We start from the raw sequence: 14030 nt of genomic DNA on the forward strand, positions 1-14030 counted from the left end.
TTTGGTGGTTCTTCTCAAAGCAGGTATAGGTGTTCAGCTCATTGGGTAATGAAGCATCACAGCCATCTATGGTGTTTGCCCTCATTTTGTAGACTCTAATGGCCTGCACTCCCTCCCATGGCTGGCGTGCCTCTGTCTCTAGCTTCCTCCAAATTGCCACTTTGCCTCGGAGATGGCCATCTGCAGGTCATACCTGGACTTCTTGTAAAGATCCTGATTCCTGGCCTTAAACGCCCTTGTTCTCCCCCTCAGCAGGTTGCAAATTCTCTGATTCTTCTGACTGGGGAAACACCCGGGATGTGTGTACGTGTTTGATGAAGACTTGATCAGAGTGTGATAAACAACGCAATATTATGCTGGTATTGGCCAGATCATCGCTGCGTACTTTAGTTTGCTGGAATTACGTAAGAAATGTCAATCTCTGCTGGCAAAAAGATATTTATGGTGTTACTTACAGATTTTTCTTGACATTCCTGATACTGTAGAATTTGACCTGAAGTTGATAAATTATTTGTCTAATATTTATTCCCAGCATACAAAGGTATCAAATAAGTGAAGGGGGGCATCATGTTTGGGTGGGGTTTGGTAAGGGTATCGTCAATGTCTGATTTTGTTTGTTTTAATATTTTTAAAATTGATACAACATGATAACAGGCCCTTCAAGCCCAGGTGCCTGCACCACCCATACTATACCCACCTATGTGCCTAATTAACCTACTTTGCTTGTGTGTGACCACAACTGGTGTATCCAATGAAGGGAGTAGAAAGAGAGTTCATTTCATCACAGAAGGTTCAATTTCAAAGAAGGGTGCAAAAAGCAATGCGTTTGAATGTTTAAATATTACCATGCAAATAGAGAACATAGTCAAGAAAGTCTTCAAAATCTTGGGCTTCATATATGCTTAATATTCCCCAGTGATCCTCCTCCACTATTGTATTTGAGGCAACCAACCGTACTACTGTTTGAGAGAGGATAAATCTAAACCAATAGTGAAACGTCAGGGATTGTAACAGCCAGTCCTATATATCAACCTGAAGGAACCAAATACAAAAGTGAGGCAATAATGATAAACTTTAGCAAGAGGCTGGAATAATTGGGATTGTTCTCTTATCAAGGTGCTCTAAATAATGAGGGGTCCAGACAGCAGATGGAGACTATTCCCATTGGTACCAGTGGACACAGATGCAAATTGAAAGGCAATAAAACAAAAAGTCATCTGGAGGAAAAGCATCCTTACTCGCTCGTAATTAATTACCAGATGGGATCGGTGGTCAAGGCTGACTCAGTGATGCATTCTCCTTGGAGCAGAGAAGATTCTGAGTAAGGGGGTCAATACTTGGGAAACAGACCAGGGTACTGGAATAAGGAAGGAGAGTGGGATTATCTGCATGAATTACAGGAACACAAGGTCACTGTGATACGACAAGCAGTTCAAGAGTGTTAAATTATTTTTCTCAATCATGTCGGACTTGTGCGCATCAAAGATGCCAGTTTGAGAGGTCTTGGATAAGAAGCAGGAACAAAAATGTTTAACACAAAGATTTAGAAAAGGAATTGCAAAGAAGTGCTGAAAAGCCCATATATACTTAAAAAGAACAAACACAATGGAGTGTAAAAAAAACCAAGTGTACATGTAAATACATGAAAATAACCTGCAGTCTGTTCAGTGTTATTTTAAAATCTTAATAACAAAATAGTTCATCTCTGCTCAGGCATACTCGTAGTTCTGTGAAATTATGTGGACTATATTTAACGTGGGAGATCTCGAACAACGAATATCACGAGAGATTCCATATTAAGTCGTGGCTTGCATTTCAGCTTGTATGTTTTAAAAGAAAATTAACAATGAAAAATAGCAATATACTTTCTTGTGCTTATTTTTCTAGAAACTTTGAGCATGTTTCCTTTCGAGATACTTTGAAATGCATTCCTTTTGAAACTCGTGTTCATTCTGGGCAGATTGCTGAAGTTTTAAATAGATGTGAATTTTGTAATGGTTTTGAATTACATTTGACCCATAGAGTGTATTTTGCACATAGCTTGTATATTCTTCTTTAATCGCCTTGCTTACCTGCTGAACTCTTGTGCATCGCGGATTGACAATGGGACTTTCGCCTGGTCTTAATAACATTTAATTAAATGTGATTGATTTAATATGTGTTGGAGTTTTCACTACGGATAGCTGATAGTCATGGATAGAAATCTGCACTAGTTTAGTGTATTTTGCGTTTTACATGTAGTGTATTTATTGAAAAACAAGACACCTTGTCTTTCAGTTGTAGATGGTTAGTACAGCTGCTTTCATGTAGCACAACAAATAAAGTAATTCAATCCATCTCCGTCACAGTGGGCCGTTTAGTTAACTGCTTCCATCTGTTGCCTGCTGTTCCCCTCACTTACGACCCTCTTCCTCTCTTGTCCCAGCCCCCCTGAGGAAGGCGAAGTTTGTGGAAAGCCCTCGAGTCCCAGAGTCGGAGCTCAGCTCCCCAACCAGAACCACAGCCAAGAAGCCAGAGTTGGATGCTTTCTGCCCTGGTAAGAATGCACAGGGTTCAATTCTCCACCGGCTAGCAAATTTGATAGTTGTATAATTGGGTAGGCTGGTACATATGTTTCACAAAAGCAACGCCAAAATCTGTGCTAAGGGTAGAGCTGTGGTAATCTTTTCAGTGGAGGGACTGATAATGTTTAGCCTCCTTTTAGTGTACAACGATAGGGAGAGGACGAGAAGGAATTGAAGTCTGTTGTCGACAGAGTGCAATTTTTTAAACGAAAGGACAAATCTGTAATTAATTGTGTAATGCATTTAAATCATTAGTTTTAGAAGGCCTTAGTTCGGAGTTGTCACTTCGAGGAATTGCAATATATAAATGCCAGGGTGATCTCCATGTATGCTTGCTATGCATACACTCCGGTGCAGTGCATGTGGGATAGTTTAATTTATGCTCCAGGCATGCATTTGATGTTGTACGAGCGGAGAGTTCTTGGTGAGTTCCGAAAATGCATTCAGAATAGTCCTATTTCGTTTTGTGAGTTGGATAGGTTAGATGCTGTGCAAATACTGTAGATTTTTGAATAGGCAATAAAAAGGAGAGGAAGTTTTGATACAGAAGCATTTATCTGAAGACTTCAACTACAAAAACATTTTTGTGTTTCAATTTTTTTTCTGCAGTGCATAGTGTACTTCATGCAGTTTGCTGTTTGACTGTTGATTCAATTATGAAACAACCCCTTTCAGAAATACTTTGTAAGATATGCTATGCAGAAATTTTGGATACTTGAGGGACCTGCAAGCAGAATCTCGTGATTTCATACTATTTCTAAATTATGTTTTGCAAGTTTCCATGTTACCTTGTGGTCTGCATTTGTTTGAGAGGTATTCTGTACTTCATAATTGAAATTTTCTTCCAGCTCTGTCTACTATGTCTGCCTCATGCATAGGTTTTTAAATAAAACCATTTCCCCTCCTCTTGTCTCCCTGAGCTTAAGGATCATTCCTTGACTGGGGGAATTCTGAGGCATTTATCAGTTAAAATCTGCAGTTTTTGCAGGAGGAGATGAGTGTGGTTCTTGTAACAACCCGCTCCCCTCCCCATCCCCCTCCTCACACACATACCCAACCGCCAGCTCAAGTGTCACAATGCTATAATTAGTTTCATGTTAGATTTCACTTTAAGTCTCTGGTAATTTATAAAAATTAGTGGTATTCTGAGTGAACATAAGATCCGTGCTACATCTTGTATTTGCCTATTTCTTTGTCTCACAGGAAAGCCCCTGAGGCAGTCTAGTGGCTGATGTAGTGCTTGCAGACACCACACCAGCCACCTATCACTGAAAATCTCCAACATGTGGAAAGCAGGAGGTTAGGAAGTATCCCATGTCTTGGTGCTTGATAAATGTTCCTATTTAATAATTTATGAGTTTTCCTATTATGCTTGAGCAGTTAAGCTTGATCTATAATTCTAGTTAAAACATATTAAGCCCATTTAAAGTCCTCTTACACACTTAAAATGAAATGTGCTTCACAATTGGAGTAATGTATTTAAAATATTTAGTAAACACATGAAATGTATTGACCAACTATACTAAGTACAGCTGGCAGGTGATAATGTCATAAGTATTTATAACTTTCAATACAAGTTGAATTTGAATTTCTGTTCCACTAATCTCATACGTTTCATTGCATTATGTGAATTTATTATGAGAACATGAAGAGACCAGATTTTTATTGTGTGGGATGATGAAATCACAATTTCATGGGATTTCCATGTGGTCATCTTTCAATGTCCTTTGAAGTGGTAATTGTTTGAACCTTTTACAGTTACATTTAAACAGAGAAAGAATGAAGCCAGCATTGATCTTGGCACCAACTTGGACTTAACAAGTTGTCCCCTGCTCTTTGACTTGAGTGAGTCCTCCTCGCAAACGTCCAGGTGCTGTTCTAAATTGGGAAAGCTTTCAACGTAGTCACATTGGGGTGACACGGTTTGTTAGCGCAGGACCGGGGTTCGAATCCCGCGCTGTCTTTAAGGAGCTTGTACATTCTCCCCGTGTCTGTGGGGATTTCCTCCTGGGGCTCCAGGTTCCTCCAACTGTTCAAAATGTACCAGCATTGTAGGTTAATGGGGTATAAATTGGGCAGTACAGACTCTTGGGCCGAAATGGCCTGTTACCATGCTGTATATTTAAAATTTTCAGAAGTGAAGTCCATTTACCAATTACTAGACCACCTTCCCAACTGATCTAGGCCTCTTGTAATCCTTTCTTGCTGTCCACTACTTGTGATGTCATCTGTAAATTTACTATCTATTAACTGCTTGCCATCTAAATCATATGGTTAACAATCTACAGCGGAGCCAGGATTGTCACCTGTGGCGCATCACTGGTCTCTGATTCCATACACTAAGCCAATTTTGAATCCAATTAGCCAGCTCACCTTGCATTACATATGATTCAGACTAAACTGCCATGTGGGTCCTCACCCACGGTCTTGCTGAAGTATGTTAATATATATACATCTACTTCCCTGCCTTTCATCAGTCCTCTTGAGTCAGCTTTTCACAAAGCAACATTTCACTTATGAATCTGCAGGGGTCATCTACTGCATCCAGTGCTCCCGCTGTGGTCTCCCCTTTCACAGAGAGACCGGACATTCACTTTTTTGAGCTATCCACTACAATAACGTGGATCTCCTAGTGGCCACCCATTTCAATTCTCCATCCCATTCACTTGCCGACATGTCTGTCCATGGTCTCGTGTACTGCCAGACTGAGATCACCCATATATTGAAGGAATAACACCTCATCTTCCAGTGGGTACCCTTCAACCAGATGGTATTAACATTAATTTCTCTGGCTTATGTTAAAGTTTCTCCCCCAACCCCCTTGCTTCCCCCATCATCTCTCCTTTCCCTATCTCCTTTTGCACAGACATGATAAATTCCACCTAGTCCCTTATCACATCCATTTAACACCTTTTGTTGGTCTGGATTCCTCCCCCATGGTTTGAATTCGGCAGTAGATCTTTGCTGATAAACCAGCTGGGTTCCTCCAGTATTTCGGTGTTTTTAACTTCAATCACAGCACCTGCAGCCTGTTGTGTTTCTCTCTCTTCACAAAGCAGAATCAGGCTTGTGAGAAACTGAGGCCCAGGATCAATAAGTACCAATCTCCTCCCCTTTTTTAATTTAAATTACACCCGGAATATCATTTGCCCCCTAATTTTAGACAAGGCATAGTGGAGATAGTGGAACATGATATAAAGATGCTACTCAAAGCAACAAGTTAAAATGGAGAATGTGCTATGGAATCTCAGCTGGAAGATGCTGAGACACTGGGAGAAACCGAAACTTGCTTACCAGAAAGAGTAAATTTAACATTTTTAAATTTGTTTACAACACAGTAGAAGCAGAAATCTGTCCTCTTCCATCCACAACAGATTAATGTTACATTATCACATCAATCGTAATATGTAATGCACCCAACTGTAGATAAACCTTTTAGTTTTCTATGATTTTCCCAAGATAGAACTACATTTTCCTATTTATTTTTAAAAGATCTGCCAACTATTCAATTTGTAGATCCATAAAATAGGTTTAAAAAAAAAGTGTCTCTGTAAGAAATAATGTTTGACTAATTATTTGAGAGCAGTGGCTTTGCACTTGTAGATAATGTTCACATCTGGTGTTTTTGAACCAGTGCAAGTATGTTTCCGGTTTTAATTTTGTCAATACTGTATATGTTAATGCATATCCAATATCAGTGTACTGAAGCATGTTTTTTCAAAATCGTCTAATGTTTATGTGCACTAAACATTACAATTTTACCAGGTATTTAGCCTTTTATTGGAAACTTGCTGTTCAGTTACTGAATGATTGACTTCTCCATATTCCACGCATTTGAGGCACCTGTGCACAGAAACTCTTCAAAGCTCATAGTTCAGATATATTGATAGTACAGTACGTGACATCACATCCAACCCTGAGGTTCTTTTTCCTGCAGGCCAGGCAGAATTTCTACTCACTGGTCGTGTAAAAAACCTACTCGAGAAAAGATGCATTAACAAAAGGGAGAAATGTAAACAACGTAAGAAATGTAAGCAAACTGGGCAACAGTGAAAAAAATCCTATAAGAGTCCTTAAATGAGTCCCTGGTTAAGGTTGTTGTTGAGGAGTCTGATGGTGGAGGGGGAGCAGCTGTTCCTGAACCTGGTGGTGCAAGTCCTGTGGTGCCTATACCTCCTTCTGATGGCAGCAGCGAGAACAGGGCGTGTGTTAGGTGGTGTCGACCCTAGATGATTGCTGCTACTCTCCAATGACAACGTTCCATGTAGATTTTCTTGATGGTGAGGAAAGTTTTGACTGTGATGACCTTTACCTTTTACGTGCTGTATATATAGATAAAATTTCCTCAAAATTAAGATGCTCACCTATAGGGCACTCGTATCGTACACAGAAACAGATCTTTGTAATGAGTAAAATATGGGCATCCGCCTGACGAAATCCAAGATCATTTTTGATGGCATGGTCAGCGTAGCAGTTTGTGGAACACTATTACAGCGCCAGCGACCCAGATTCGAATCCACCCCTGTCTGTATGGAGTTTGTACATTCTGCCCATGGCTGTGTGTTTCCTCCCAGTGCTCCAGCTTCCTCCCACATTCTAAAGACATATGGGGCTAGCTTGTTAATTGCTCATGGTGTGTTTGGGTGGCATGGGCTTGTTGGCTGTCCCTCATTCCCATGCTGAAAATGATGGTGAGCTATCTTTTTCAACCATTACAGTCATTCTGTCAGAGGTTCTCCCAGCAGTGTTATTGGTGAGGGCATTTTAGGATTTAGACCCTGTGATGATGGAAAAAACTAGAGAGGTTTTACTAATTTAGAATGGTGTTTCACAACTAGGAGAGAATTTTGTAAATGTTGGTGTACCCGTGTGTCTGCTTGTCTTGTCCCTCAGTGTTAGTAATGAGATTAAATTCTACAAAAGGATAGATAGTGCAAAAGAAAGTGTTGTTTCAATAATGTGGATACGTAGATCCTGGAATAGATTATGGTTAGGGTAGTATGGGGAGGTTCAAGAACCTGATAGTAGTTGGGGGAAAAAAATTGTTCTTGAACCTACAGGTGCTGGACTTGAGGCTTCTGAACCTTAGCAGCGGAAGACCTTGTGGCCAGGTGATGGGGGGTCCATTATTGAGACAGCACCTCACATCGATGTCTTCAGTGGATGGGAGTTGGTGGCTTTTGATGATCCTGGTTCAGTTTGTCACTTTCCACAGCCTTCTACATTCCTAGGCACTTGAGTTTCCAAACCAGACTGTGTTGCAACCAGTTAGTACACTTTCCACAGCATACTCGTGGAAGTTTGATGGAACATTTGACGACATGCCAAATCCCCACAGACCTTAAAAAGTTCCCAGGGACTGACAGGTACAAACCCTCTCCACCTTGTCTCACAGGGAAGACTGGTGTAGGTAGGGTCCCTCAACCTCCCCTTCCTAAAGCCCACAGTAAACTCCTTGGTCTTGTTGATGTTGGGAGCAAGACTGTTATTCTGGGATCATGCAATGAGATTCCCGATCTCCATCCTATGTTCTGAATCATCATTTATCATCAACAGATGTCTCGATTACATGGAACCCAAATGTAACTGTGCAGTCATGTGTGTAGAGGAAATAGAGCAGAAGATTAAACATCCAGCCTTGAGTTGCCTGTTGATGGCAGCGAGGAGGAGGTGATGTTGCCAATCTTCACTGATTGGGATCTGCTGATGAGGAAGTCGAGTATCTAGTTGCAAAAGTAAGCAGATCCTTGAATTTGATGATTGCCAATGGGATACATTAACCATGTAACTTTCCAATGTTTTAGATGTGAACTTGTCCTTTTGTAACAGGCAGCTAATGTTTTCAGGCATGTCTGAAAGTATTTGTTTGGAAGCTGAAACCTTCAACCCATGTGCAAGATTAATTTTACCCATCGACAGTAGAATGCCAATAATCCGTTGTCCATTTGGAAATTCAGATGGTTCAGAAGTTAATGTTCATGGCAGTGCCTTGAACCCACTGGGGCCCCGTGCTCCATTTCAACAGGCATGTTTCACTGTTTAATTTGTTATCATAATGTCCAACCTCTCTCTAAAAGCCAAAGTGCTGAGACATTAATAATATTCATTTGTCCAGAAAATCCATCAGTCCTGAGCTGACCAGATTATCTATATTTTTACAAATGAATATTTTGATGTGTTGATTTTAAATCATGGAGAATTCAAGATATTCAATCAGATTTAATGGCTTAGATGTTGCTGGAATATAGCATTTCGAGGACCATCTCATCAATCTGGTTATTCAATGCTTAGATCTTAAAATTGTGCACAAGAAGATTTTGGAACTGTGAACTAGCAAATGCATCAGTAAGAGGATATCTGAGCCCTTGGTGAATGACTGTCATTTAAGGTTTGAAAAATAAACTGGAAAATCTGAAGAAGTGGTTGGATTAGAAAGGATAAGTTCAACATCAAAACAAGTGTAGCAAAACAATTTGAAAGGAGGAAAATATATTGGAGTAGGAAGGCAAGGTGAAAATGAAAGAGAAAACATATTATCCAGCAGCCTGAAGAGATGAGGTACTGTATTTACAATGTTTATTTTCTGTGCAGAGAGATTGAACGGCAATGATTAATATTAAAAGACTACTTCCATTTAATATCTATACTTTCTCTGGGAAGTGTATTGTGTAATTAGTGCAGTAATCATGAAAATCAAGGGGAGGTTTACAAGCTTGATGATATTCTGAAAATCTTATAGTGAAACGAGCAAAATTGCCAAGCAACGTCGTCATTTCCAACTTGACTGACCAATATCTTTTCAATTGCTGGCCAATTTGTAACTTAATAAGCAGAATAAGGCATTCTCATCATTCATTTCTTCACAAATTTTGGATTTAAATGATTTATAGATTCACAATCTATTAGATTTGGAAATATTTTTAAATGCAAGTGACAGTCCTCAAATTAATTATTCAGGTGTTAGTGTAAAGCAGGTGGGGGCTGCAGGTCACTAAAGCAGATGGATTATGTTAAACTGATTAAAACAATGTCACTCAGTTTGCACTATTTATGTAACCCAGTGCTTTGCATAAAATGCATATTTATTTGTTTTGCTTGGATGTTGGGAGAAGAGTTTGCATGTTAAGGATAATTCCATTTGTGAAATTGCATGGTGGTTTTACACATCGATCTCTTCTAGATTCTTGATTGAAAATTGCAAGGTCTTGAAAGAACATTTAGCTCTTAATTTTGTCAATTAAATAAAACTCTCTCCTCAGGTTATAAGATGAAGTATAGTCTAGAAACATACTTGTTTCCAGAAAGATCAGTTTGATTTTGAAATATGTTTCCATGTCTATGACTTTGGCCCAAAATCTCCTGTAAATAAAAATGATGAGAATGACCTGATCTGTTGGTAATTAGTATCTGTTTCTGAAGCATTTAGTAAAATAGGAAAGAACACATGCTAATTCATCCTGACTTGATGAATTTAAAGCAAACAATCTCCTGCCATCCTGATAGCCACCATTTTAAGAACTTACTGCAATGCAAAAACTTGTGCCATTGGCACTTGATTGGATTTTAATTTAAACCTGGTTTGGGAAGCCATTCACAACCTTCTGACCTGACTGAAACCAATCAGCTACTGTCACAACTTGCAAGAATGATGCAACTCTCAAGGAGCAGGCGGACCGTTAGGAAAGGCAGAGCTTACCCTTCTTAGCATTGCCTCTTGCGTGACCATGTTGAATTGCCCTCTCCTTTAGTCCCTACTCATTCGTAAGTCTTCCATTATATCTGTAATCTCCAAATTGATCCCATCAGTTGCTCTCTACTGCTTTCCTTTACATTTGAGTGAGAAATTGGCTGATTTAATTTGGGCAAGGGTTAAGTGTTGAAAAGCACAGAGCTGAAGTTTTGGACGTGCCACTCTCTCCAGATACTTGATGTCAAACTTGAAAGTTTAGTGTCATTTAGTAGTACTTCCCTAAACAGTCTTAACATGGCAACTATAACAAGAATATATTTCAGCAGTGAGTTTGGTTTGGGGTGTTTCATCTTGTTTTATGAGGTGTATTTACGGTATATATGAAGTAGGAACAGGAGAATTGTCTCTCATGTCTGAAATTCCGCATTAAAATCATGATCTAATCTGCACCTCAGCTCCATATTCCGATGTGTCCCCCATGCCCCTTGATGCGGCAGTAGACCAAAATGTTGTTACTCTCTACTTTGAATATATTCAATGATTTTGCCTCCACATTTCTCTGGGGTAAAGGAATTCCAAAGATTCATTGCCCTTTGAAAAACGATATCCTACCTCATCTGTCTCAAATATAGAATCCTTTATTCTGAAACTGTCCTCCGTACTTTTGGATTCCCACACCAGGGAAATATATTCTTGGTATTATCTTGTCAAGCCCTTTCAGAATCTGACACATTTCACTAAATCACCTCAAATTCTTCGAAATTTCAGGGGGCATATTTCCTCATTTTAAAAAAAACTGTTGCTATCTTAACATGGTAACCTGTTTTATCTCTTTAACTTGTTCGTCTATCGAATGTTTTACGATTTGCAGTTGGGCCCCTATATATGTTACTGATTTGTTTTATTCTGGTCATTCCTTTGATTTTATGACCATTGGCAGATTTACTATTGTGATCTAAATCCCTGAAAGTAGTTTGATACACTTCAGTACGAAGGAATTGCATTCAATCTGGGATATTTTGTGTCCACAGCCTGTACCAGATATTTCCAAACTAATGAAATGCTTTAGAAATGTTGTACATTTATAATACGAGGGTATTTGCCACAGTATGACCCTGACGGCAACAATTAGATCAGATTTGGACATTTTGGGAAGGATAAATGTTAATGAAGGCTTCTGGAGAATTTCCCTGCTCCTTTTTATGTAGTGGCATGGAATCTCATGCACCCATCCCTTGTTGCACCTGCTCTCTCAAAATGCTTCTCTGACAGTTCAGCAGACTCTCAACACTGCAGTGAAATGCCAACGGGAATTAATCGCATCACATTGGAAAGGAGTTTGCAGTCACTAAAGTAGAACGAGAGTGTTACCACAGATTCGTCTGTTTTAACTGAGATGCTTGTTTCCAGTAGAGATGAATAGTTTTGTAACTTTGCTCAATTTTAATGGAGCAAAATTGGACAATTGACATGTGTCCAATTCCACAAGTAAATCACCTTTACTTTGGAGCTTCGATTTCCGTGTTAGTTTCTCCACACAGGCAGTGTTGATCTCTTGTGTTCTTGGTATCACTGTTGGCTATCGTGACATCAAGATGAGTTGATATTTTATCACCTACATTTGCTGTGTGTTTTCCAATGAGTGGGGTTAAATTCTGGTGTTTGGAATTTTATTCTAAGGCAGACATATTTTCCTATTTTTAAGATATTGCCAGTGTTTGAATGGTACATGCATACTTAGGCCTGATGTGGTGCGATTCTTATTTTGTAGCAGGTTTCCTCACCTGTGAAATACTATTTAACAGTCCTTCAACTGGGAGAATTGGGGGGGGGGGGGGGTATGAGAGAGCAGACAAAGGTGTAGTTCAAGAACAAGTACTTCCCTTAATGGGTGGGGTACAAAGGAGACAGCAGTACTGGTTTCCTTATCCTTCCAGTGAATTTGGAGGGTTTTTGATGATGTCGTATTGGTGCTGTCTTTTCACCGTCTAAAGTTGCCTGATACAGATAATAGCAGAACCACAAAGGGCAGGGATCGCTACACCCCAGGAGCCCATAATTTTATGTTCTTAATCCGGTTCCTTGGTCTCGTGGTTGCTGAAGGTCAGGCCCATCCTCTCGTTTGCTTTGGTGATCAAGTCGATGATCTCCTGCAGCTCGCACCCCATTCACGCATACATGGAAAAGTCATCTGCATGTTTCAGTTTGATTACTGACGCTTGGGTGGTTGGTGCTGGAGTGCAGTTACACTAGACCAGCCATTCTCAACCTTTTTTTTGGCTATGGCTCCCTTAGGACTCTGCTCAGAGTTTATAGACCACCTTCCCTGTGAAGCAGTCATTATTATTTAGCTGGTTCCCTCTGTACTTCTCTCCTCCCAACTCTAAAAAGCACACAAAAATATTTTATGATTTCAATCCATGGTTGCCCTCCCCTTAAATGTGCTGTGGCCTCTGGGAAGAGTGTGGGGTAGTGGAATGGGGTGTACGGCCCCTGTTGAAAATGGCTGCTCCAGTTTGAACAAATGCTCATTGGTTCTGAAAGATGGCTTTCAATCTCTTTTGTGCATCTGGAGTAGCATTTCGGCTGAACTAAATAAGAATGTTTTAGAACAAAGCGTAAGTATTTTGTCCTATCTAATTATCACAATTTACAATATAAAGCAACTTAACTGTCTTCGTGTTAAAAATAAAAATCAATTCAGTAACTTTTGGAAACAAATAGGATAGTGAATAAGGCAAAAAAGTTGAAATGCTATGTTGAGACATTAAAAGATACTGGCTGGATTGAACTTGGCGTGTAGGGGTGGTTCAGCACTGATTAGGATGTGATTGTGGGGAAGAGAATGTAGAGGAGAAACACAAAATCTGCAGATGCTGGAATATTGAGCAGACAATGGAAGAATTCAGCATGTCAGGCAAGGTCCTTGGGTAGATATGGCCAGTCAACATTTTGTGTTGGGACCATATATTCAGACTAAAGTGCAGAGGAGGTTCACCGGGATGTTGCCTGGATTGAATGACTTTTGTTATAGGGAGAGATTGGACAGGCTGGGTTTGTTTGGAGTGAAGGAGTCTGGGGGTGACTTGAAAGAGGGGTACAAAATTATAAGAGGCATAAATAGAGTAGAGTTGATTTCTTTTTTTCCATGAGGGGGTGTACGTTTGTGGCGGGAGGTAGGAGATTTAAGGAGATATTTGAGAGGAAAGTTTTTTTAAAAACCCACAATAGTTGATATCCAGAATTCTCTGCCAGAGGAGATACAGTCTCTATGTCTAAGAGGCATTTAAAAAAGCAAAGTTTCAAAGAATACAGAATTAGAGTAGGCAAATAGGGTGAGTGTTGATTGGCAAAAACAGCTGCCATAAACTTGGAACACTGAAGGGTCATTTTCTGTTTATTCCGGTGGGACATTGATCTTTGTAGGATTTGAAAGAAATCCACTTTGTTTTGTCATCTACTGACCTGTTACCCACCTACTCACTTTTCACTTTGAGCAGCATCAAGAAGATTTAAAAGCCTCAAACAATGTGAGAATACATTCAGATTTATTCTGGAACAAACATCTCTCAGAGCATTTGGTTGAGTGCATCTGCATTCCATTTTCTCATCCATTACCATATCCGGTCTGTCTTGGTAAACATTGCAGGGTCATTCTCAAACTAAGTTTCACATTGTAAAGCGGTGGTTTTCAAACGTTTTCTTTCTACTCACACGCCACCTTAAACAATCCCTGTGCCATAGGTGCTCTGTAGTTAGTCAGGGATTACTTCAGG

At 39.8% G+C, this 14030-nt stretch overlaps 1 protein-coding gene across 29 annotated transcripts in view; it reads left to right on the forward strand.

The window, feature by feature from the left end:
- LOC138746747 (protein TANC2-like) overlaps window positions 1-14030 on the forward strand; it is a 502350-nt gene that overhangs the window by 278214 nt on the left and 210106 nt on the right. For 27 of the 29 annotated variants that reach the window (XM_069905106.1, XM_069905108.1, XM_069905110.1 and 24 more), the window contains one exon: window positions 2426-2536. The exons of the other annotated variants lie outside the window; for them this stretch is intronic. In XM_069905106.1, coding sequence (XP_069761207.1) covers window positions 2426-2536 — 111 coding nt within the window. The remainder of the gene's footprint in view (window positions 1-2425; window positions 2537-14030) is intronic. 29 annotated transcript variants of the gene reach the window in all.

The sequence above is a fragment of the Narcine bancroftii genome, chromosome 12 (assembly GCF_036971445.1).
Source record: "Narcine bancroftii isolate sNarBan1 chromosome 12, sNarBan1.hap1, whole genome shotgun sequence".
NCBI classification, from domain to species: Eukaryota; Metazoa; Chordata; class Chondrichthyes; order Torpediniformes; family Narcinidae; genus Narcine; species Narcine bancroftii.